We start from the raw sequence: 25,568 nt of genomic DNA, 5'->3' as shown, positions 1-25,568 counted from the left end.
TTAAAAAAGCACCAAACTTTTAGGGTGCGGCCTATATACGGGGGCGGCCTATATCCGAGCCAATACGGTATATATTAAGTGATTTTGACTTGATAAAGGGAGGACTCCCGAAAGCTCGTCTATTATTTTAAATACTGTTAGTTCAATAAAAAAGGTATTACAAGATTCTGCAACATTCTGTTTTTTTGCATTCTTTGACCGGTTAACTAAAATAATAGAAGAGGGAGGAACGGTTTGATATAGCCTATCTAGATTTCAGTAGGGCTGCAACTAACGATTATTTTAATAATCGATTAGTTGGCCGATTATTTTTTCGATTAATCGGATAAAAAAAAACAATATGCAAATTTTTTGTTTATTTAAAATAATTTAATGAACTGGATGTTAAAAAACAACTTAAAATTTACATTAACATTCTTATTTTGTTATGATGTAATAAAAAACAATATTTTCAAAGTACAAGAACCCAAACACAATATTTATGCACTTTGCACCCAGCCCTGGCACTTTGCACCCAGCACTTTGCACCCAGCACTTTGCACTCAGCCCTGGCACTTTGCACCCAGCCCTGGCACTTTGCACTCAGCACTTTGCCCTTTGCACCCAGCACTTTGCCCCAGCCCTGGCACTTTGCACCCAGCACTTTGCACCCAGCACTTTGCCCCCAGCACTTTGCCCCAGCCCTGGCACTTTGCACCCAGCACTTTGCACTCAGCCCTGGCACTTTGCACCCAGCACTTTGCACTGTGCCCCTGCACCCAGTCTCCAACTCTGCCCTGCCCCCAGCCCTGTTCCCACATTCTGCCCTGCACCCACACTCACACCCTGCCCTGCATCCCCACTCTGCCCTGCCCCCCCACCCCCACTCTGCCCTGCACCCACACTGACACCCTGCATCCCCACCCCCACTCTGCCCTGCACCCAGTCTCCTGCCCTGCCCCCCCACCCCCACTCTGCCCTGCCCCCCCACCCAGCCCTGCACCCACACTCACACCCTGCCCTGCATCCCCACCCCCACTCTGCCCTGCACCCAGTCTCCGACCCTGGCCTGCACCCCCACTCTGCCCTGCACCCAGTCTCCTGCCCTGCCCCCCCACCCCCACTCTGCCCTGCCCCCCCACCCAGCCCTGCACCCACACCCTGCCCTGCATCCCCACCCCCACTCTGCCCTGCACCCAGTCTCCGACCCTGGCCTGCACCCCCACCCCCACTCTGCCCTCCACCCACACTCACACCCTGCCCTCCATCCCCTGAAACCCCACCCCCACCCCGCCGTGGACCCCCACCCCCGCGAATCGCTCTGTGCGAATGGAGCCACTCACACAGAGCGATTCGCACATAAACATAAAGAATACTTACCTCCGCTACGGACTCGTTCCACTTCCAAGCTTCAAGTTGAAATCTTGATTGAAGCGCGTCACATCCATCACGTAGCGAAAAGAAGGTGGAGACTGCAGAGCGTGTAGCAGAAGCGGGGAACGCTCGCGGAGGTAAGTAAAAGGAGCCGAGTGCTCCAACAAAGAATCGATCACTCGATTAATCGATAACGGAAATAGTCGACAATGATTTCCGTTATCGATTATTATCGATTTTATCGATTCGTTGTTTCAGCCCTAGATTTCAGTAAAATATTCAACACTGCCCCTCATAAAAAGACTTATAAATAAATTGCAGTCTTTGGGTTTGGATGTAAAAATAGTTGAATGGATAACGTGACAGCAGGACTTGTTATTAGTAGGGTACTTCAGGGATCAGTATTGAGGTACTTTTTGATACTTTTATTAGTGATATTACAGATCCTCTTAATGGTAGGGTATGTATTTTTTGCAGATGATACAAAGGCCTGCAACAGGATAGACCTTCCAGGTGGAATAAGTCAAATGGCAAATGACTTAAGTAAGTTAGAAAAATGGTTGCAAGTGCGGCAACTGCGGTTTAATGTTGATAGGAAAAATAATGCACTTTGGATGTAAATATCCCAAGGCAGAACATAGCATTGGGGACACTGTTTTGTTAGTGACGGTGAGTATTTATTTCTGATGACTTAAAAGTGTGCAAGTTTAAAAAAGGTACCCCATGGTATATAAGCATACTGGGGTATAAGGCATATTAGAGCGCACAGTGGCATATCAGGGGTATAAGGCATATAGGGGGTATAAGGCATATGTGGGGAGGGCAGTGTGGCATGTCGGGGAGGGCAGTGTGGCATATCAGGGGTAGGGGCAGGTTGAGAAATAAAAACAAGAAATGCATTTTATCAAAGTTTTTTTTTGTATTCTGCCGTTTGTTTTTAACATCCTGTTTGTTTATTACATTATTTTAAAATTTTTAAAATGAAAAATTTACATTGATTTTTTTATCCGATTAATCGAAAAAATAATCGGCCAACTAATCGATTATGAAAATAATTGTTAGTTGCAGCCCTAGAAAGATACCACTATAAATGTGATAAACAAACAAAAATATGAAATATACTAGCCACAGCTTTTTAAACAGATTGTCTTTATGAATAAAGAGCTGCCATCAAATAGATTTGAATTTTATGTCAAAAATTGCAATAGAGAACAGTATTTAAAATAGTGTAACAAATAATATATTAAGTGATTAAAGTGTCATGTAAATGCAGCATTTAATTTTCTTTTTCATACCAAATTTCAGCCTCTTTGAATTGATTTACTAAAATTGTAACTCCTTCTACTTGTTTTGTAATCATTGTCATTTATTTTGAAGATATTAGTCTACATTATGCGGCCAAAACTGTCAGAACTGGCATACTAATTATTACTCTTGAAAGTATCTTTCCTCATCCAAGACTTTACATATAAAGAATAGGTGAAAAGAACTACATGACATAGAATAATCATGCTATTCATTTGAACAGGCAGTCAAGAGATCCCATGACACGCGTAAATTGAGTGCGTGTGTATAGGATATATGCAGGGCTTGATACATTTGGTTTGCATCTAGGAGTCTTCCCAAAAATGAAAGACATCTTATATTTTTTTCACCAATCATTTTCTATAGTTGAGTATCTCCCTTCTCCTTTCTAAGGTGACATTCCTCCATCATATATTCACTTAATATTATACATATATATAATAATTTAGAAAAATGCTAAATATAGCTATGTCTATACCAAGCAGAGAAATACAAAATAAAGAACTAGCACAACAAATAAGATCCTAACAAGTTAATTTATTATGAACTACAAGGGTTCAAACCACCTAACACTTAGAAGTGGTTGAGTTGTTTTACTGAGGACGATGAAATCAAGGAAAAGATCGTCCCATGTGATGAGGAGGGCGAAGCTTGGGCCTCTGGATTCCAATTGGAGATGACATCCCAAATCCAGTAGGACTGGTGGCTTCCACAGACACTGCAGGGAAACTAAAGGTTTTCTGCAGGAATTCACCAGGGCGACGGAGCTTCGGCCGCTGATATCCAGTGGGGGCTGGTCTCTCAAATATCGCAGGACCGGTAGTTTTCTCCATGACGTCGTCGGTTTCTGCTTGCACCTGATACAGAAGCCTTAGTTGTTCTTCCAGCCCTGAATATGAGTTTGCCATGTCCCTAAACTTCTTCTCTAAAGCTTGTAACTCAGCTTTTTTCTCATTCACCTCCGCATATAGTGAGCATGCCGCTTTGAACCATCCGGTCAGCTCCCTCTCTTTTGAGAGCAGGCGGGCATACACTCTGTCCGCTTCATTCCTCAGCTCTTCTGGATCCTCCTCTTCAGCTAGTTCAAAAAATAATTTTTGGACTATATCTCGGCTGCTGCCTACCACGGTTCGGCACTGTGGACAAGTTTTTCTTTCAGCCGCGTAAAACCATTGCAGCACGCACTCCTGATGGAAGAGGTGTCCGCAGCAAAGGGCTGTCACATTGCTGGTGTTATTCAAAGTGACGCGACAAATACTGCACAGTGCCCGAATGGACATGGTTGCAATTCACTCCTCTCAATACTGTCACCTCTACACCACAAAGAAGAGAGTCTACACGCATCTCTTTCATCCCTACTGTGAGTGTTCTAATGCTTGTGATGTCAAATAGCAACTACTGTGTTTACCGTGACGGTGATGTAAACACTGCTCCTAAGCAATAGCATATTTTCTGCTTTTATTTTTATTTATGTATTTATTGTTATCGGGCTATAAAATAATTAAAAAACCCCACTGAAATTGTCAGGCTTGTTGTAATGCAAGTAATATTCAAAATATGTAATCACTAATAGATGGTGCCATGATGATAACAGGACCACGTCTATGTGTTATCGGAACAGGATTTAGACATTTTCCAGCTAACATGGGAACATTAATGCATATGATAAACATATTTGGTGTCCCGCTCGCTCATGCCTCTCTAGGACATTAAACTAGGGATGCAACTAACGATTATTTTAATAATCAATTAGTTGGCCGATTATTTTGTCGATTAATCGGATAAAAAAATACATTATTTTAAATTGAAGAAAAATTGCAATAAAAAACGTACAATTTACACTTTCATCTCTTTATTGCAATGGCCTCTCTCTATTCACCTTCTTATTTTACTGACATAATAATAAAAGCTACAAGAACCCAAACACGGTGCTTCTCAAACTAGGTTTTAATACAAAGTTATTAGTAAATATTAATTCATATGTTAACTATTTTTCATATTTAATAAAAACTGAGAAAAAAGCCTTGTTTAAATTTTTTTATTTACCAAACTGCCCCCAGTTATGCACATCTGACCCTCAGCTTGCCACTCTGCCCCCATATATGCCTTATACCTCTTATATGCCAGATTCCACTGTGCCCCCTGATATGCCACTGTGCTCCTGATATGCCTTATACTCCTTATATGCCAGTGATATGCAACTGAGCCCCTTGATATACCTTTTACCCCCAGATTTGTTTTATGCCCCCCTGATATGCCTAATATCGATATGTCTTATACCCCCTATATGCCACTGAGCCCCCTGATATACCTTTTACCCCCAGATATGTTTATGCCCCCCTGATATGCCTAATATCCATATGCCTTATACCCCCTATATGCCCTAAAAATTAATAAAACCCCCATACACCACTATAACTCACCCATACATGACTCTGGCTCCTCCCCCTCCCATACACCACTCTGGCTCCTCCCCCTCTCATACTCCACTCTGCCTCCTCCCCCCTCCCATACACCACTCTGCCTCCTCCCCCGCCGATACATCACTTTGGCTCCTCCCCTCCCATACATCACTTTGCCTCCTCCCCCTCCCATATACCACTCTGCCTCCTCCCCTCCTATACATCACCTTGGCTCCTCCCTCTCCCATACACCACTCTGGCTCCTCCCCCTCCCATACACCACTCTGGCTCCTCCCCCTCCCATACATCACTTTGCCTCCACCCCCCCCATACATCACTTTGCTTCCTCCCCCCTCCCATAGTCCACTCTGCCTCCTGTGAACCTCCGTTTCTGACAAGACACCAGGGAGCCGGGTAGGGAGGCAGAGTGGCGTATGAGAGGGGGAGGAGCCAGAGTGGTGTATTGGAGGGTGGCTCCCATACACCCCTCTGACTCCTCCCCCCTCCCATACACCGCTCTGCCTCTCTACCCGGCTCCGTTACTGAAGGCACTTTCATTGCAGCTTCATAGAAGCCACAGTATAAGTGAAGGGCAGTAACGGAGTCTGTCTGTGCGATGCAGACCCTCACCGGATGACAGAGAGGATGATTCTCTGTCAGCCTGTGAGTGTCTGCATCGCACAGACAGACTTCGTTACTGCCCTTCACTTACACTGTGGCTTCTATGAAGTAACGGTGCCGGGTAGAGAGGCAGAGTGATGTATGGGAGGGGGGAGGAGGCAGATGGGAGGGGGAGAGAGACGGAAGTGAGAGACCGGCCGACAGTGAGGGGAATCCAGGTCCCCTGCAGCGTCGCGGGGGATCTGGATTCCGGCGTTATAATCCGATCTCTGTTTGAGGTCGGATTATATAAGGAGAGGAGTTTTTCAGAGCATTTGCTCTGAAAAAAACCTCTTTTTATAATCGATAAAAATCGATCCGATTAATCGATAATGAAAATCGTTGACAACGATTTTCGTTATCAATTATTATCGATTTTATCGATTAGTTGTTTCAGCCCTACATTAAACCGCCCCATTAATATACCCATTCAATTTGTTGTCAACAAGAAAGTTGACAACAACTCAGCTGGACCACCTTTTTTCATAGTTTAGGAAGGATATCGGCTATAAATAAAACATATTAAATATACCGTATTTGCTCGATTATAAGACGACCCCGATTATAAGACGACCCCCCAAAATCAAAATATTAATTTAGGAAAAAAACAAAAAGCCTGAATATAAGACGACCCTATAGGAAAAAAGTTTTACCAGTAAATATTAATTCATGTAAATTATTTTTTCATGTTTAATAAAAGCTATGATTGAGAAAAATATATTTTTTAAATTTCCTTTTATTTGCCAACCTGCCTCCCCCCAGTTATGCCACTCTGCCCCCAGAAATGCTTTATACCCCCCTATTTGCCACTCTGCCCCATGATATGCCTTATACCCCTATATGCCACTCTGGCATATAGGGGGTTAAAAGGCATATCATGGGGCTGAGTGGCATATAGGGGGTTAAAATGCATTTCTGGAGGTCAAACTGCTAACAGCAATCACACTCCTATCAAGCCAAGGCAGCCAGTACATGCTGGAACCTGGGGATGATAGTAGTGGGATTACAGCCTCCCTATGCCATGCTACAACCCCCACCCCCCTTACACATCCATGCTATCACACACAAACACATTTAAATACTCATTCATTCCATTAATCACACATACTTCACACATTAAACACACATTAATCACACATACTTACCCAAAAACCCTCCCCCACCCCCTTACCTGAACTGCAGATCTCTCACTCGAAGACTTCTGCAGGGGACCGGCTGTAGAGCAACTTCTCTGGCCCCGCCCCCATAGGAGGGAGGGGGAGATAGAGCTCTGTGAGGACGCTGCAAGCTTCCTGTCCTCCTGCTTCTAACAGAAGAGACGCTGCTCGCTACCGGTAAGCAGCATGGCCCCAGCAGACATTTTTTGGGGGGTCTGAGAAGACGACCCCGATTATAAGACGAGGGGTATTTTTCAGAGCATTTGCTCTGGAAAAAACCTCGTCTTATAATCGAGCAAATACGGTACTAGACACAGCTATGTATGGATGTATGGATGTTATTGGCTGACATGAAATACAGTGGTGTATGGGGGGTATAATGAATTTCAGGGTAGCAGAGCGGTGTATGGGGGTGTAATGAATTTCAGGGAGGCAGAGTGGCATATCTGGGGGAGGCCGAGTGGTGTATGGGGGGTATAATGAATTTCAGAATGGCATATCTGGGGGAGGCAGAGTGGTGAATCAGGGAGTATAATGAATTTCAGGGTGGTGTAGGGCATTTATGGGGGGGCGGAGTGGAATATCAGGGAGCACAGGGGCATATAGGGAGGTATAAGGCATAAATGGGGGGTGAGTGGCATATTGGAAGGTATAAGACATATCAGGGGGCACAGTGGCATATAGGGGTATAAGGCATATCGATATTAGGCATATCAGGGGGCATACGACATATCTGGGGGTATAAGGTATATCACGGGGCTCAGTTGCATATCACTGGCATATAAGCAGTATAAGGCATAGCAGGGGGCACAGTGGCATATCTGGGGCACAGTGGCAAGCTGGGGGGTCAGATGTGCATAACTGGAGGGCAGTTTGGCAAATAAAAGAAAATATAAACACGGCTTTTTTCTCATAGTTTTAATAAATATGAAACAATAGTTAACATATGTATTAATATTTACTAATAACTTTGTATTAAAACCTAGTTTGAGAAACACCGTGTTTGGGTTCTTGTAGCTTTTATTATTATGTCAGTAAAATAAGAAGGTGAATAGAGAAATGCCATTGTGATAAAGAGATGAAAGTGTACATTTTCTAGGTTTTTTTTTGCTTGTTTTTTTTAACACAGTTTGTTCATTCCATTTTTTTTGTTGTTATCCGATTAATCGAAAAAATAATCGGCCAACTAATCGATTATTAAAATAATCGTTAGTTGCAGCCCTAGTTACTGTACATTTCCACTGTTGACTTCAAAGGATGCTAGTTTTGTTCCTTAGCTGCAGTATGCGCTTTTTAACCCCCTTTCACTAAAGAGACCAAACAAGGGACTTCTAAGTTTTCCATTAAACAAATATGTGACATATTTCTGAATATCACAGGATGATCTTAAAGAGGAGCTGTCACATTACGTTTTATTAAAAACTGATAGCAAATTCATTAGCACTGCTCTCATAACTGAATCCAACAATGAAAACCATCTATCATATCATGTATTCATTTGTACTGACTGACATCTAAAGCGCCATCATATTCAGCAGCACTGTACAATTGGTAAACTTGACATAAGTGCATAAGATAACAAAAGGTAATCCATGGAACCCAAGATACAACGGAAGTTAAAAGTTTTACAAGAGCTTTGTTGGCAGACTTATTTAACCAGTCACTATTTTTTTTTTTTTTTTCAGTGTTCATTAGACAGAGCTCTGTTTTTTATTAACTCTAATTATTATTTTTTTTATAATATTAATTTTTATTTGGTTTTGACAGTAACAACGAATTTATGGACACTGCATATATATGCTTTTCATTTAGTCCATAGACAAAGCAACAAAACAACAAAATCATACAAACATAGGAGAAAATACAATATTTTAATTTGAGATGAGGTAGGAAAGAAAGAACCCAAAATCTTATTTAAGTTTGTAATATACAATTAATTTTTTTCCCATTTTTTTTATTTTCATAAGATTAAATCCATTTAGTTTAGTTATACCCAGTTCCATTTTACAGTGATAGATTGTGGTTGTTATAATCTCTTCTCTGTTGGGAAGTCTTTTATTTTTCCAATTTCTTGCTATAAGTATTCTAGTAGATGCAAGGATATGAGTTATTAAACTTCTATAAAGATTAGTAGTTTTAGGCCAATCTAAATGTAAGAGAAAACAGTCTGTAAAAGAGTAAAAGGTAGATATACACCAGTTAATTGTTCGATCCAATTATGAACTTCGTTCCAAAGCACCTCTATATGTTGACAAGTCCACCAGATATGCAAAAAGATCCCGGTGTCTTTCTCACATCTCCAGCAGGTATCCTTAGCCTGTGGGTACATTTTTGCTAACTTTGTTGGAACAAGATACCATCTATGGCAAATCTTATAGAAATTTTCTCTTATATTTAGACAATGGAACTCATTATTAACCAGTTGGATTGTAGATTTCCAACTGTCCCAAGGAATAGTCCTGTTCAGTTCTCTCTCCCACGTCTTAATTATCTTTACTGGATTATTTTCATTATCAATATTAATAAGAGTTAGACATTTAGTGATCATTCTCTTAGTATTTATCATATTATATAAATCATTAAGAAGAGCCCATTTTTCTCCACTGTCTAAGATACCATATTTCAAAAGAAACCCTTTAACTTTAAGATACAAAAAGACTTCTTTAGAAGAAAGTAAATATTCTTGTTGTATCTGAGGGAAGGGTTTTACTTTCTCATTGAGACAGAGATCATAGATAGTCCGGATGCCCGCCTGTTTCCATGTTTGTAAGCTGATATTCTCCATACAGGACTCTAAAAATTCCAATGGGAGAAAATCCGCTATGGACTTATTTATGATTAATTTCCTCCTAATCTTTTTCCATATATCTAAGGTATCTGTAGCTACCAAGGATCCTGCAACCTCCCGACAATTACCGTCTAAGTCTCTAATATATATTTAACCAGTCACTATTAGCAGGAGTAGTTCCAGAAGACTGGAAGTTGGCAGCTATAGTACCACTTCACACAAAAAAAAAAAAAAAAAAAGCAGGGAAGACCCCGTCAACTACAGACCAGTAAGTCTTACGTCGGTAGTTAACAAATTAATGGAAAGCATGCTAAATTATAGGATTAACTATCTGGAAGGAACTGATCAGAAACAGCACAGGTTTACTGCAGGTAATCTTGTCACACTAACTTGTTTTTTTGACCGGTTAACTGTAGTTTGGAGTAGCCGTATTAGTCCAGTGTATAAGAATGCAAAAAAACAGAATGTTGCAGAATCTTGTAATATCTTTTTTATTGGACTAACAGTATTTAAAATAATAGACGAGCTTTCGGGAGTCCTCCCTTTATCAAGTCAAAAGCATTTCTTGCTTTTTGCTGTTTGTTTATTACATTATTTTAAATAAATTATTTTTAATGCAAGTCATCAATACATGGTTTATGTGCAAGTTTAAAAAGGTACCACATGATATATAAGCATACTGGGGTATAAGGCATATTAGAGGGCACAGTGGCATATCAGGGGTATAAGGCATATAGGGGATATAAGGCATATGTGGGGAGGGCAGTGTGGCATGTCTGGAAGGCAGTGTGGCATTTCAGGGGTAGGGGCAGGTTGAGAAATAAAAAGAAGAAATGCATTTTATCAAAGTTTTTCTTTGTATTCTGCCGTTTGTTTTTAACATCCTGTTTGTTTATTACATTATTTTAAATAAATGAAAAATTTACATTCATTTTTTTATCCAATTAATCGAAAAAATAATCATCCAACTAATAGATTATGAAAATAATTGTTAGTTGCAGCCCTAGAAAGATACCACTATAAATGTGATAAACAAACAAAAATATGAAATATACTAGCCACAGCTTTTTAAACAGATTGTCTTTATGAATAAAGAGCTGCCATCAAATAGATTTGAATTTTATGTCAAAAATTGCAATAGAGAACGGTATTTAAAATAGTGTAACAAATATATATATTAAGTGATTTTGACTTGATAAAGGGAGGACTCCCGAAAGCTCGTCTATTATTTTAAATACTGTTAGTCCAATAAAAAAGGTATTACAAGATTCTGCAACATTCTGATTTTTTGCATTCTTTGACCGGTTAACTAAAATAATAGATGAGGGAGGAACGGTTTGATATAGCCTATCTAGATTTCAGTAAAACATTCAACACTGTCCCTCATAGAAGACTTATAAATAAATTGCAGTCTTTGGGTTTGGATGTAAAAATAGTTGAATGGATAACGTGACAGCAGGACTTGTTATTAGTAGGGTACTTCAGGGATCAGTATTGAGGTACTTTTTCATGCTTTTATTAGTGATATTACAGATCCTCTTAATGGTAGGGTATGTATCTTTGCAGATGATACAAAGGCCTGCAACAGGATAGACCTTCCAGGTGGAATAAGTCAAATGGCAAATGACTTAACTAAGTTAGAAAAATGGTTGCAAGTGCGGCAACTGCGGTTTAATGTTGATAGGAAAAATAATGCACTTTGGATGTAAATATCCCAAGGCAGAGCATAGCATTGGGGACACTGTTTTGTTAGTGACGGTGAGTATTTATTTCTAATGACTTAAAAGTAAGCAGATAATGCAGTAACGTGTGTGGAAAAGCATGCAGGGTGCTGGGTTGTATCGCTAGAGGCATTAGCAGCAGGAAGAGGTAGGTGATTATGCCGCTTTCCAGATCTCTGGTCAGACCTCACCTAGTGTACAGTTCTGGAGACCCCCATCTCCAGAATATAAGGAGGACCCTGCTCATACAAGCTAATAATCTATTTTAGGGTATATTACAAAAGAAAAGATAATCTAGAACGTGACTGATTCACTTTAATGGAAGTCATCAATACATGGTTTATGTGCAAGTGTAAAAAACCACCCCATGGTATATAAGCATACTGGGGTATAAGGCATATTAGAGGGCACAGTGGCATATCAGGGGTATAAGGCATATAGGGGATATAAGGCATATGTGGGGAGGGCAGTGTGGCATGTCTGGGAGGCAGTGTGGCATATCAGGGGTAGGGGCAGGTTGAGAAATAAAAACAAGAAATGCATTTTATCAAAGTTTTTTTGTATTCTGCCGTTTGTTTTTAACATCCTGTTTGTTTATTACATTATTTTAAATAAATGAAAAATTTACATTCATTTTTTTATCCGATTAATTGAAAAAATAATCGGCCAACTAATCGATTATGAAAATAATTGCTAGTTGCAGCCCTAGAAAGATACCACTATAAATGTGATAAACAAACAAAAATATGAAATATACTAGCCACAGTTTTTTAAACAGATTGTCTTTATGAATAAAGAGCTGCCATCAAATAGATTTGAATTTTATGTCAAAAATTGCAATAGAGAACAGTATTTAAAATAGTGTAACAAATATATATAAGTGATTAAAGTGTCATGTAAATGCAGCATTTAATTTTCATACCAAATTTCAGCCTCTTTGAATTGATTTACTAAAATTGTAACTCCTTCTTCTTGTTTTGTAATCATTGTCATTTATTTTGAAGATATTAGTCTACATTATGCGGCCAAAACTGTCAGAACTGGCATATTAATTATTACTCTTGAAAGTATCTTTTCTCATCCAAGACTTTACATAGAAAGAATAGGTGAAAAGGACTATGACATAGAATAATCTTGCTATTCATTTGAACAGGCAGTCAAGAGATCCCATGACACGCGTATGTTGAGCACGTGTGTATAGGATATATGCAGGGCTTGATACATTTGGTTTGCATCTAGAAGTCTTCCCAAAAATGAAAGACATCTTACATTTTTTTCACCAATCATTTTCTATAGTTGAGTATCTCCCTTCTCCTTTCTAAGGTGACATTCCTCCATCATATATTCACTTAATATTATACATATATATAATAATTTAGAAAAATGCTAAATATAGCTATGTTTATACCAAGCAGAGAAATGCAAAATAAAGAACTAGCACAACAAATAAGATCCTAACAAGTTAATTTATTATGAACTACAAGGGTTCAAACCATATAACACTTAGAAGTGGTTGAGTTGTTTTACTGAGGACGATGAAATCAAGGAAAAGATCGTCCCATGTGATGAGGAGGGCGAAGCTTGGGCCTCTGGGTTCCAATTGGAGATGACATCCCAAATCCAGTAGGACTGGTGGCTTCCACAGACACTGCAGGGAAACTAAAGGTTTTCTGCAGGAATTCACCAGGGCGACGGAGCTTCGGCCGCTGATATCCAGTGGGAGCTGGTCTCTCAAATATCGCAGGACCGGTGGTTCTCTCCATGAGGGCTTTGGTTTCTGCTTGCTCCCGATACAGAAGCCTTAGTTGTTCTTCCAGCCCTGAATATGAGTTTGCCATGTCCCTAAACTTCTTCTCTAAAGCTTGTAACTCAGCTTTTTTCTCATTCACCTCCGCATATAGTGAGCATGCCGCTTTGAACCATCCGGTCAGCTCCCTCTCTTTTGAGAGAAGGCGGGCATACACTCTGTCCGCTTCATTCCTCAGCTCTTCTGGATCCTCTTCAGCTAGTTCAAAAAATAATTTTTGGACTACATCTTGGCTGCTGCCTACCACGGTTCGGCACTGTGGACAAGTTTTTCTTTCAGCCGCGTAAAACCATTGCAGCACGCACTCCTGATGGAAGAGGTGTCCGCAGCAAAGGGCTGTCACATTGCTGGTGTTATTCAAAGTGACGCGACAAATACTGCACAGTGCCCGAATGGACATGGTTGCAATTCACTCCTCTCAATACTGTCACCTCTACACCACAAAGAAGAGAGTCTACACGCATCTCTTTCATCCCTACTGTGAGTGTTCTAATGCTTGTGATGTCAAATAGCAACTACTGTGTTTACTGTGACGGTGATGTAAACACTGCTCCTAAGACTCAATAGCATATTTTCTGCTTTTATTTTTACTTATGTATTTATTGTTATCGGTCTATAAAATAATTTAAAAAAACCACTGAAATTGTCAGGCTTGTTGTAATGCAAGTAATATTCAAAATATGTAATCACTAATAGATGGTGCCATGATGATAACAGGACCACGTCTATGTGCTATCGGAACAGGATTTAGACATTATCCAGCTAACATGGGAACATTAATGCATATGATAAATATATTTGGTGTCCCGCTCACTCATGCCTCTCTAGGACATTAAATCGCCCCTTTACTATACCCATCCAATTTGTTGTCAACAAGAAAGTCCTCAGCTGCACCACCTTTTTTCATAGTTTAGGAAGGATATCGGCTATAAATAAATCGTATTGAATATACTAGACACAGCTATGTATGGATGTATGGATGTTATGGATGTAACTCCTTCTTCTTGTTTTGTAATCATTGTCATTTATTTTGAAGATATTAGTCTACATTATGCGGCCAAAACTGTCAGAACTGGCATATTAATTATTACTCTTGAAAGTATCTTTCCTCATCCAAGACTTTACATAGAAAGAATAGGTGAAAAGAACTATATGACATAGAATAATCATGCTATTCATTTGAACAGGCAGTCAAGAGATCCCATGACACGCGTATGTTGAGCACGTGTGTATAGGATATATGCAGGGCTTGATACATTTGGTTTGCATCTAGAAGTCTTCCCAAAAATGAAAGACAACTTACATTTTTTTCACCAATCATTTTCTATAGTTGAGTATCTCCCTTCTCCTTTCTAAGGTGACATTCCTCCATCATATATTCACTTAATATTATACATATATATAATAATTTAGAAAAATGCTAAATATAGCTGTCTACACCTAGCAGAGAAATACAAAATAAAGAACTAGCACAACAAATAAGATCCTAACAAGTTAATTTATTATGAACTACAAGGGTTCAAACCACCTAACACTTAGAAGTGGTTGAGTTGTTTTACTGAGGACGATGAAATCAAGGAAAAGATCGTCCCATGTGATGAGGAGGGCGAAGCTTGGGCCTCTGGGTTCCAATTGGAGATGACATCCCAAATCCAGTAGGACTGGTGGCTTCCACAGACACTGCAGGGAAACTAAAGGTTTTCTGCAGGAATTCACCAGGGCGACGGAGCTTCGGCCGCTGATATCCAGTGGGAGCTGGGCTCTCAAATATCGCAGGACCGATGGTTTTCTCCATGACTGCTTTGGTTTCTGCTTGCTCCTGATACAGAAGCCTTAGTTGTTCTTCCAGCCCTGAATATGAGTTTGCCATGTCCCTAAACTTCTTCTCTAAAGCTTGTAACTCAGCTTTTTTCTCATTCACCTCCGCATATAGTGAGCATGCCGCTTTGAACCATCCGGTCAGCTCCCTCTCTTTTGAGAGCAGGCGGGCATACACTCTGTCCGCTTCATTCCTCAGCTCTTCTGGCTCCTCCTCTTCAGCTAGTTCAAAAAATAATTTTTGGACTATATCTTGGCTGCTGCCTACCACGGTTCGGCACTGTGGACAAGTTTTTCTTTCAGCCGCGTAAAACCATTGCAGCACACACTCCTGATGGAAGAGGTGTCCGCAGCAAAGGGCTGTCACATTGCAGGTGTTATTCAAAGTGACGCGACAAATACTGCACAGTGCCCGAATGGACATGGTTGCAATTCACTCCTCTCAATACTGTCACCTCTACACCACAAAGAAGAGTGTCTACACGCATCTCTTTGATCCCTACTGTGAGTGTTCTAATGCTTGTGATGTCAAATAGCAACTACTGTGTTTACCGTGACGGTGATGTAAACACTGCTCCTAAGCAATAGCATATTTTCTGCTTTTATTTTTACTTATGTATTTATTGTTATCGGTCTATAAAATAATAAAAAAAAACACTGAAATTGTCAGGCTTGTTGTAATGCAAGTAATATTCAAAATATGTAATCACTAATAGATGGTGCCATGATGATAACAGGACCACGTCTGTGTGATATCAGAACAGGATTTAGACATTATCCAGCTAACATGGGAACATTAATGCATATGATAAATATATTTGGTGTCCCGCTCACTCATGCCTCTCTAGGACATTAAATCGACCCTTTACTATACCCATCCAATTTGTTGTCAACAAGAAAGTCCTCAGCTGCACCACCTTTTTTCATGGTTTAGGAAGGATATCGGCTATAAATAAATCGTATTGAATATACTAGACATAGCTATGTATGGATGTATGGATGTTATTGGCTGACATGAAACACAGTGGTGTATGGGGGTATAATGAATTTCAGGGTGGCAAAGTGGTGTATGGGGGTATAATGAATTTCAGGGAGGCAGAGTGGCATATCTGGGGGAGGCAGAGTGGTGTATGGGGGGAGGCAGAGTGGTGTATAGGGGGTATAATGAATTTCCGAGTGGCATATCTGGGGGAGGCAGAGTGGTGAATCAGGGAGTATAATGAATGTCAGGGTGGTGTAAGGCATTTATGGGGGATGGAGTGACATATCAGGGCGCACAGTGGCATATAGGGAGGTATAAGGCATAAATGGGGGGTGAGTGGCATATTGGAAGGTATAATCACAGGTAGGTGATTATGCCGCTTTACAGATCTCTGGTCCTTACATTCTACAGATCTCTGGCCCCCATCTCCAGAATGTAAGGAGGACCCTGCTCATACAAGCTAATAATATATTTTAGGGTATATAACAAAAGAAAAGGGAAAGATAATCTAGAACGTGACTGATTCCCTTTAATGGAAGTCATCAATACATGGTTTATGTGCAAGTTTAAAAAGGTACCCCATGGTTATAAAGAAAGGTTCATTAAAAAAAGGGGGCCTCAGAGGGGATATGATAGCATTATATAAATATATTCGGGGCCAATACAAACCATTCTGTGAAAATCTATTTATAAACAGGACTATGCATAGGACACGTGGTCACGCGTTTAGACTGTAAGAAAGGAGATTTAGTCTAAGGCAAAGGAAAGGGTTTTTTACAGTAAGGACAATAAGGATGTGGAATTCTCTGCCTGCAGAGGTAGTTTTATCGGAGTCTGTACAGACATTTAAACAGCAACTGGATGAAAAATATAATATTCAGGACTATAATTTGTAAATTATGGGGAAACAGCTTCTTGATCCAAGGAGATATCTGACTGTCATTCTGGGGTCAAGGAGGATTTTTTTCCCCCCTAGTTTGTGAAAAATTGAAAAGAGCCACAACTGGGGCTTTTTTGCCTTCTTTTGGATCAACAGGAAGAAATAAACAGAAAGAGGAAAGGCTGAACTTGATGGACGCATGTCTTTTTTCAGCCTATGTAACTATGTATCTAAAAGGGAAATCCCACTAAAATATGTAACCCCTTATTTTTCCAACTTTTCAGACTTCGACACCCTGCCAGTCTTTCTGACTAATGAAGGCTTTTGGAAAAAGGATTCCACTGTACAAGCAGGACTTAATAAGCATCGTCATTGAGAATCAGCTCAGTGTGGTGTTTGAGAAGAAGTGTGTCAGAGAAGAATTAAATAGCCATTTTTGTCAATGCTAACCTATATTACAGTATACAGCTCTATATTTTATACTCAATGAGCATAATATTTTTTCTTCCATTAAGACTTTCCCTCTAAGGGGAGTTTTAAACACGTACAAACGTATGATAGCATCTTATACCACACACAAAACTACTGCATTTTTATATATATATGCTTTCAGTACTCCTTAAGGAAATCAAGCTAAATCACTGTACATGAAGATCATTTTAGACTGCTGATGAGCGTCTGGATTTAATGATATTCCAACAATTAACATCAGGGAGCAAATCCAGGTTAATAACTGCTCCGGAGATATGAGTTTCTAGCATATGGTTGTTTCCAAAAATAGAAATTCCCATTTACTATTTTTCACTGCAGTTTAGTGCTCTTTGCTTATAAAAAAAAGGTATACAACTTTTACCATTTTATATGTTCCACATGCGCACAGTACTAACAAATGAGAGTTCTTTTCACGACTAATCAAAACGTGTAAAAGACATGTAAAACACCTGAAAGAAATGAAAATCAATCACACTACTAAAGTGGGAATTAATCAACATATTTAACATTGCATATGAACAATTACATTGGTCACAATAATGATTTGTGAATATATGTGACCAGAACAATGTTTCAGAACGGACATACCGGTAATTTGTGAATAAAGTAAATAGAATTTTTGTATAACCATGATTAAAAAAAAAAAAAAAAAATTACTTAAATCTCAAAATAAAAATCAATTCTCTCGTTCTTGCATTCAAGGCTGATGGACGTTGATGCATTGTACATGTAGGAACACTACTGATATTATGCACACTTTCCAAAACAGCAGTACCTAGGAGATCTCATTCATAAAACAGAAGCTTTTTCTCCTCTCACATATCCCTGGAGAGTGTTTCAGACTGCATTAGCATTTAAATCTATGTGATTTGTGGGCTAATGATAAGCTCTTTGGATTCCCAGCCATGCATAAATTGTTAAATACCTGCTGATCATCTGGTGTCCAGATCCCACAGGTGATTTGACTCTCCAAGTTTATCTCTGATGACCAATGTCTTTGACCGCTCACTGAACCGACCAGCACAAATCCATCTCTGTATGAAATCAAGGCTTGTGTTCCATCGTGACTCCATGTAAAGTCGCTCACCTAAAGGAAAAGGAAAAAAAACACGTGATTGAGATCTGCATAAAATAACAATATAAGAATGCATCTTAACCCCTTAATGACAAAGCCCGTACATGTACGGGCTCAAAATGCATTGTTTTCAATGGGTTTAGGGACCGCCCATTGTCCTTAAGGGGTTAAAGATGTTCTAGTAGCACTAAATTGACCAATCATAAGACAAATTATATGTTTTAAGCCATACAAAGGGATACGAATAAAAGCATATGGGCCAGGGGACATTTGAGACCCAAAGAAGGAGCATGCCTCGCTTAACCCTTGGGATTCATTCACTATGACTATCATATTGGAAGAAGATAATGGGTATACCATCATGCAAACAAAACAGAAGAAGGTATGTAAGAAGAAGAAGTGTCATTACGCAATCTCAACCTTTTCAAGTAATTGATGATTTTTTTGTAAGTGCTGCTGGGAATCTGAGTTCAATCGTATCGCTGAATTACTACTTAAAATGCACGGAGAGGAAGCAGCAAGGAGCATCTGGACAGCTAATTAATGAGATGCTTCTAGGTATAGCAGATAAATCGGCGTTCTCAGAATCTCATTGTGACTTCAGCTATAGAAAAACTGCTGTAGAGCTCTTAGGTTTCTCCTCTAAAAATAAAGGCTTGTGGCTCTGGTCACCTGTTCCTCCTACACGTCAGAAAGAAACCCATGATTTACAATAAACTAAACCAAAGGCTATCTCTCCGCAGCAAGCCACACTAGTCTGGAGATATTTTCAAGTGCGTTCAGATACCATTCAAAAATAACTTATTGTTGCTTTGAAAATAGCTGATAATGATCCAAGCTCTTCTAGAAACAAAAGGGCCGTATTAATAAAGAATACATCAAGGATGAATGTTAAATTTTGGGGAATCGCCATGGAAACTGATGGACTGTACATTTATCACTTTGACAAGAATATATAAAATTTGCATGTTTTGTGCTGGGTTTGATAAACATACATAAAAGGGGATTTATGATAGTTGTTTGAATAACAAGTTACAAATTTAGTACATTTTCTGTGCCATTTTAGCTACATAAAATGTATACACATATATAAATTACCTTGTTTTTGAAAGAAAACCAAACAAACACATAAAAAAAGAAAACCAAGCATTTAAAATAGTTATTACATTGAGAATTGTGTGTGTATGTATATATATATACATACATACATACACACACACACAATTCTCAATGTAATAACTAATTTAAATGCTTGGTTTTCTTTTTTTTTTTTCTCTTTGACCTGTAATTGAACTCCGCGTCCTAAACCTTTTTTATGCTGCATTATTTTCATTTTGCATGCAGCATTTTAATGCATATTAACTACATTCAATGCCTTTTTCAAATGGATAGAGGGGTTACCTAAGCCTCTGTGGATATTAATCTAATCTTCATCTAATTTGGCCATGGCCGTGAGTGCTTAGATAGGGGTGTGTGCACAGTTTTACATCATATGTGGTTCATGCCTAGTGGGGAAAGAGACAAATGAGACAGATTATAAGTGCTGACCCTTTAATGCCCGCAATAAAGGAGCCGAGTCTCTGAATACATCATCTGCGTGTATCTTCCATATGGCTTGCAGGTCATTCCGAGAGAAGATGTCACTTACACATCTTATAGCATAATCAAATAATTTATTGACCCCCCCCCCTTTTTTGTTTGCCAATAAGTGTAGTTGGTCTTAGTATATTTTAGAAATATATATCCTGGAACCTGAGATCTGGTCTCAGAGTGGCAGGTCCAGCACTATCTGTATATAACCTTAGCTAAGTGAATACACTAAACAATACATTATCAGCCATTATAGATGTATGATATTTGTTTGAATAATAAGTTATTATATTGCACTTTAAAACTTTTTTGACTGGAGACTTTATGGACCCCAGGAATATCTCTCTTATAATATAACTGGGTCCATTTATTTTTTGTTTATTATTTTTTGTTTCTATTTTTTGAAACGTAAAAAGGGATCTTTCACTTAGTAAAACCCATTAGCCCCAATGGTGCAGTTTTTAAGATTAAAAAACATTTCTGCTTAAAACTCGGTAAGTGGCTAGATTCCTAAAGACTTCATTGTCCCTTAAAGGGGTTAACTCCTCTACACACTCTGAGTACAACAAGAATCCTGTTTTACTTTTTAAAAAGTGCATATAACAGAAACAGAGGGACATTATTACCTTAACAGAGCTTCCTGGAAAAGACCCATACAATGTAGCTTCCTAACTGGAAGCCATCATCATTCAAATCACGTCGCCTAAAGCTGCCAGCCTACAGTTGAAAGCTGAAGCTGTATGCATGGCTTCAAATTAAAGCACTTCTGTAGGTGAATACATGTTTTGATGTAACAAAACATTTTATTTATGTAACAGTAGCCATTGGGTTGGCAGGGTTGTGGATAGAATATAAATGTTAATGACTTGTGGTTAAACACATTTTCTTGTGTGAATTGCAGTTTACCTGCGCTCCACGATCATTGACCAGCTCCACGGACCATCTGCCTTCATACTGGATCCACACAAATATGCCTCCATCTGCATCACAGGTTGCCAGCTTTTGGAAAGGTTCGTTCCATCTCACTAGCACCACCTGAAAAACAACACAAACAAGATCAATCAACATTACCAATAGCTTTGAGCATGGGTTTAATAACGATCCTGCTTGTTATGATTCATCACCTCCTAATTTATTTTTTCAGGCCTCGGAAGTGCCAGCCATTTATCACTCCAAAAAGCATTTTTTTCTTAGTTGAAGTGTACTTTTTGGCAATAAGTAGATTTGAATTAAATAAGCAGATGAGATTATGAGACGCAATGCTATGAGGCTCTTCTCATACAATTCAGAAGAGCCAGAGGGGATTCTATAGCATGGCTTCTGTCACCAGATCAACCGGCAAAGGGGCTTCTATTCTACTAAATGGGATATAGTCCAAACATGATATTCAAAAACAAGGGTTTATAGTGCTGCTGCCACTACCAAATATCGCAATGGGATGTCACTGTTTTTCTTTTTTCTTCCACATTTAGAACAGCAATTGTTCTCACAAGAAAGAGTACAGAGGATAGGCCTAGATATTGGATAAGGATGTGAGCTCAACATTAAACACAATCCTATTGGCTCCGAATGTGTAACAAACAGGCATACATGCTAACCAACACTTATATGTTGCCTAGCTCTGCCTACCATTCACCTGTTTTCTGTTTCACTTGTCCCACCAAGTATAATGATAGCAGTACACATCCCTCAAGACATCTGTAGCAGCAGCTTCCCCTGCAATCCAGTGTCCAGGGTGCCTCGCTGTTTGTTACTCTACCAGATTTATGTAGTCAACACACTCAAGCACTAACACAATTGTAACATTTTGGCTTACATTGATAGATTTTTTTTGAAAATAAAATTGGTCAGGTACACGATGTTAAACGCAGCATAAGGAAACACCACAAAGCTAGGCCTGGGCATAATTCAGATGAAATGATGGCACTTCATTCATGGGTAAATGGCCTATAAAGATGAGCTGACATACAATCAAACATACAATCATGTAACTGTGTACAAAAGAAAAAAATATATATATACAAATACAATACACATGTAGTGGAAAAACATGGACTTCCATGATATTCTATTTTTATTTTGAATGGCAAGGTGTTAAACATTCTATTTCATAGATAGGTTTACCACTCTTTGTATTTAAAAAATGCATTTTTTACCAAATCCATCAAATTTTAATATTGCCAAAAGATGCACAGTGCCATTGGCTCTGTTAAATAGGTTGTACAGGCCACTCTCAATCACTCTTCTTACTTACGCTCTCTCACACTCTCTCTCTCTCTCTCTAACGCCTTCTCTGAGTGTCCCCCTATCTTCTCCGCTGACCGATTATGTGTCCCTGTCTCTTTGCCCCGCTTCTTCTCTTGCATCTTCTTGTTCTTCTGCCTTAGTCTGCTGCTCCTTGTGTCTTCTTTCTTCGTGTGCTTCTGAACCCGGCCTTCCAGTGAACTTCCGCAAAAGGGTGGAGCCTCCAGGCACACCCACTCCGCGTCCCTGTGTCTCTGCTCTTTTGCACGAGTGCACAGAGAGGCCAGAATAATGCAGATAGATCCGCAGAGAAAGAGGGCTGCAGAAAAGCTTCTCTTTCTCTGCGAATCTGCATTCATTATTCTGTGCTCCTGGTGTATTTGCGCAAAAGGGTGGAGCCTCCAGGTACACCCTCTCCCTGATTGGAGGAATGGAGGAATCGTGTTTTTTTTGTCCATTTGCACAAGTCTAAATAGATACTGCATAACAAAAATGCAAAACAGGATGGAGATTTTTTTAAATACAGAATAACAAAAATAATATAAAGCCATAAAGAAGGTGTTAGTGCCATTAAATTCTTAGATCTGCAGATGCATATTAGGTTGAGAATACAATGACATCACTTTCAAAATACACAATGAGTGAGAATAAAAAACTAGACTGAATGCAAACATACGAAGATCCATCCGCATTACTTGGCAAGTATTGATGCTGGAGGTAAGAACCGGTGCCCACTAATTGTTAGGACAATTAAGTTGCATTCATCATAACACCTATCAATGTATCTCGATACCTGTCCAGGAAATAAAATGTGGTGTAGACAGGAATGCAGTGCCTACATCTGGTAATTAAAGTGTCACGCTCACGGCTGCAATGAAAACAGCGAAGTAGGCTCACTTCTACTAAACAGATATAGTTAATTGTGGTTCAGTGACTCGCACATCTCTAGCAGTTTAGCTTAGCACACAAGACAAATTGATTTTCCCTGAAAGCATATTGTGCTGTTGGAAGGACCTAGACAGAGTGAAAAAAAAGACAGCATAATCACACTATGTGATATGCATACGCAATTATTCCACTTTAACATATAGAAACTCTCCATTCTATTTACCCAGATAATAACTCTTACTGCCGTTTTATCACAAAATTGCTCTGCTGCGTTCAGTATTTCTTGCAGCATATTTCTATATTCTCTGCTGCGAACAGCATCCTAATTATGCATGCACCAGGAGGTAATACCAGACACTGATTAACAGCAGTAGATCGTGCCCTGTCTAACACTACACAGAATGTAGGTCTGCAATCTCGAACAGCAGGGGCCCAAGACGGCTACTGAAATCCAATGACACGGTCTAATACAGATCTGTGGTGCCGCAACAGGGAAGGATGGCATAATACAATAAAACTTTGCATTAAAAGGGAAGGAGTGCAGTGTAACATCTCACCTATAACGCATTAACATCTTCCTTTTTTAGGACACGTACACAATAGGTGCATAAAAACATTTATATAATTACATCATTAACCTTGGGGGCACTATAACCATCCTTAGCATGAGGGGATTTTTCAGAAGACTCTTCCCCCTGCCCCTCAGCTATTTTCCATGCAGGAGATGCATTCAGCCAAACACATCTTCATGCACATGATATATTTACTTAAAATCAGCCCCAGTGCTGGCTCGGCGAATGCTGTGGTCTGTTGAGACTCCCGTGGAAAGTGCTCCCATTGATTTCAATAGGAATACTTTCCTGCCACTGATTGGTTGCTTTAAGTAGTAGAAAGAACTGCTTTTCCACTGAGGAAGAGGGCAACTGCTGTTTTTTTTTCATGTTTGAAGAATGTAGGGCTGCAACAACTAATCGATAAAATCGTTAATAATCGATAATGAAAATCGTTGCCAACGAATTTCATTATCGATTAGTTGAATTGATTTTTATCGCTTATAAAATTAGGGTTTTTTCAGAGCAAACGGTCTGAAAACTACCCCTCATTATATAATCCATTTCAGCGACTCACCGCAGCAGTTCCTACTTACCAGTCCCTCCCTGTAATCACTGTGACAACTGACCCCGCCCCCTTCCTTCTCCCAGAACCACATGGCTGTGACACTCATCTAACTGTAAGTATAAAATTAATATTTGGGCTGCTGAAAGTTAGGGGAGGTGGGGGTTAATTTAGGGGCAGTTGTGGGGGTAGAGTGGAGCGGCACGCCTGGGAGGCAGCGTGGCACGCCTGGGAGGCAGCGTGGCACGCCTGGGAGGCAGCGTGACAAGCTCAAATGTGCATAAATGGGGGGGCTGGTTGGGAAATAAAGACAAGAAATGCATTTTATCAACGGTTTTTTTTATTCTGCTGTTTGTATTTAACATAATTTGTTTTTTAAATTATTTTAAATAAATGAAAGATTTACATTCATTTGTTTTATCCGATTAATCGAAAAAATAATCGGCCAACTAATCGATTATGAAAATAATAGTTAGTTGCAGCCCTAGAAGAATGCATATTAAAGCATTTACTTATTTTGCGGGGGTGTCAGGAACATACCGTAATATGATTTTCCTACATCTTCACACTAAGAGTATGACTGGAAAAATTATTAATAAGCTGTGCATGCCAGCAGATAAAGTCGCTACAAGCAAGTAGACTAGTAAGGAACAATCTCAGACATGCATAATAATAATTACCAAAGTACATCCTGATTGTAACTGCTTATGCAGGCAAAACTGCATCGCCGCAAGTTAATTGCTGCCCTCTGAGGCCAGGCAAATCCCATAACCCAAAAGCCCTGTCTGAGAGCACTCTGAGTGATTCTGTGATGAGACAGTGATGACAATAACGAGAGACGTGTCCTGGGAGCTGCACAGGCCGAGCTGAATCATGAATTCAAGAGCGGTTTCAGACACAACGACATACAGCGTACTGCAGTCACATATAACCAAGGGAATTATTGATTCTCTAATCATTTACATTTTACGATTTGTGACAAACACAGTTCCTCGGGGACACACGGTAGACAGTCATAAATGAGCAATATGTTTTAAATGTCGAGGGGAAAAAGAAAAGTCACAGGGAGCAAAACCTAATGTTCTTAATGACAGATGTGTTAGTATACCACTTTTTTTCTCCAAAAAAGCAACTGAAATCAATCGCCGTATTTCATTTATGAAAGAGTAAAGGCCATGTATAACCACTTTTATAATAGACAGGACCTCTTTCTGCATACTGTAGTGCTAGCATTCCATGGAATAGTGGTTTTATGAAAAACACATTATAAGTAAGAGCACATACAGCATT

General features: G+C 39.5%; 1 protein-coding gene across 2 annotated transcripts in view; it reads right to left on the bottom strand.

Moving 5' to 3' along the window:
- Positions 1-25,568, bottom strand: part of TULP4 (TUB like protein 4) — a 103,776-nt gene that overhangs the window by 25,527 nt on the left and 52,681 nt on the right. For both annotated transcript variants that reach the window (XM_053460230.1, XM_053460231.1), the window contains exons 3-4: positions 20,937-21,065; positions 18,291-18,452 (exon numbers count right to left, since the gene is read on the bottom strand). In XM_053460230.1, coding sequence (XP_053316205.1) covers positions 18,291-18,452; positions 20,937-21,065 — 291 coding nt within the window. The remainder of the gene's footprint in view (positions 1-18,290; positions 18,453-20,936; positions 21,066-25,568) is intronic.

Source organism: Spea bombifrons, chromosome 3 (assembly GCF_027358695.1).
Source record: "Spea bombifrons isolate aSpeBom1 chromosome 3, aSpeBom1.2.pri, whole genome shotgun sequence".
Lineage (NCBI taxonomy): Eukaryota > Metazoa > Chordata > Amphibia > Anura > Pelobatidae > Spea > Spea bombifrons.
The sequence above is the reverse complement of the archived record's forward strand: the minus strand, read 5'-3'. Positions and strand labels throughout refer to the sequence as shown.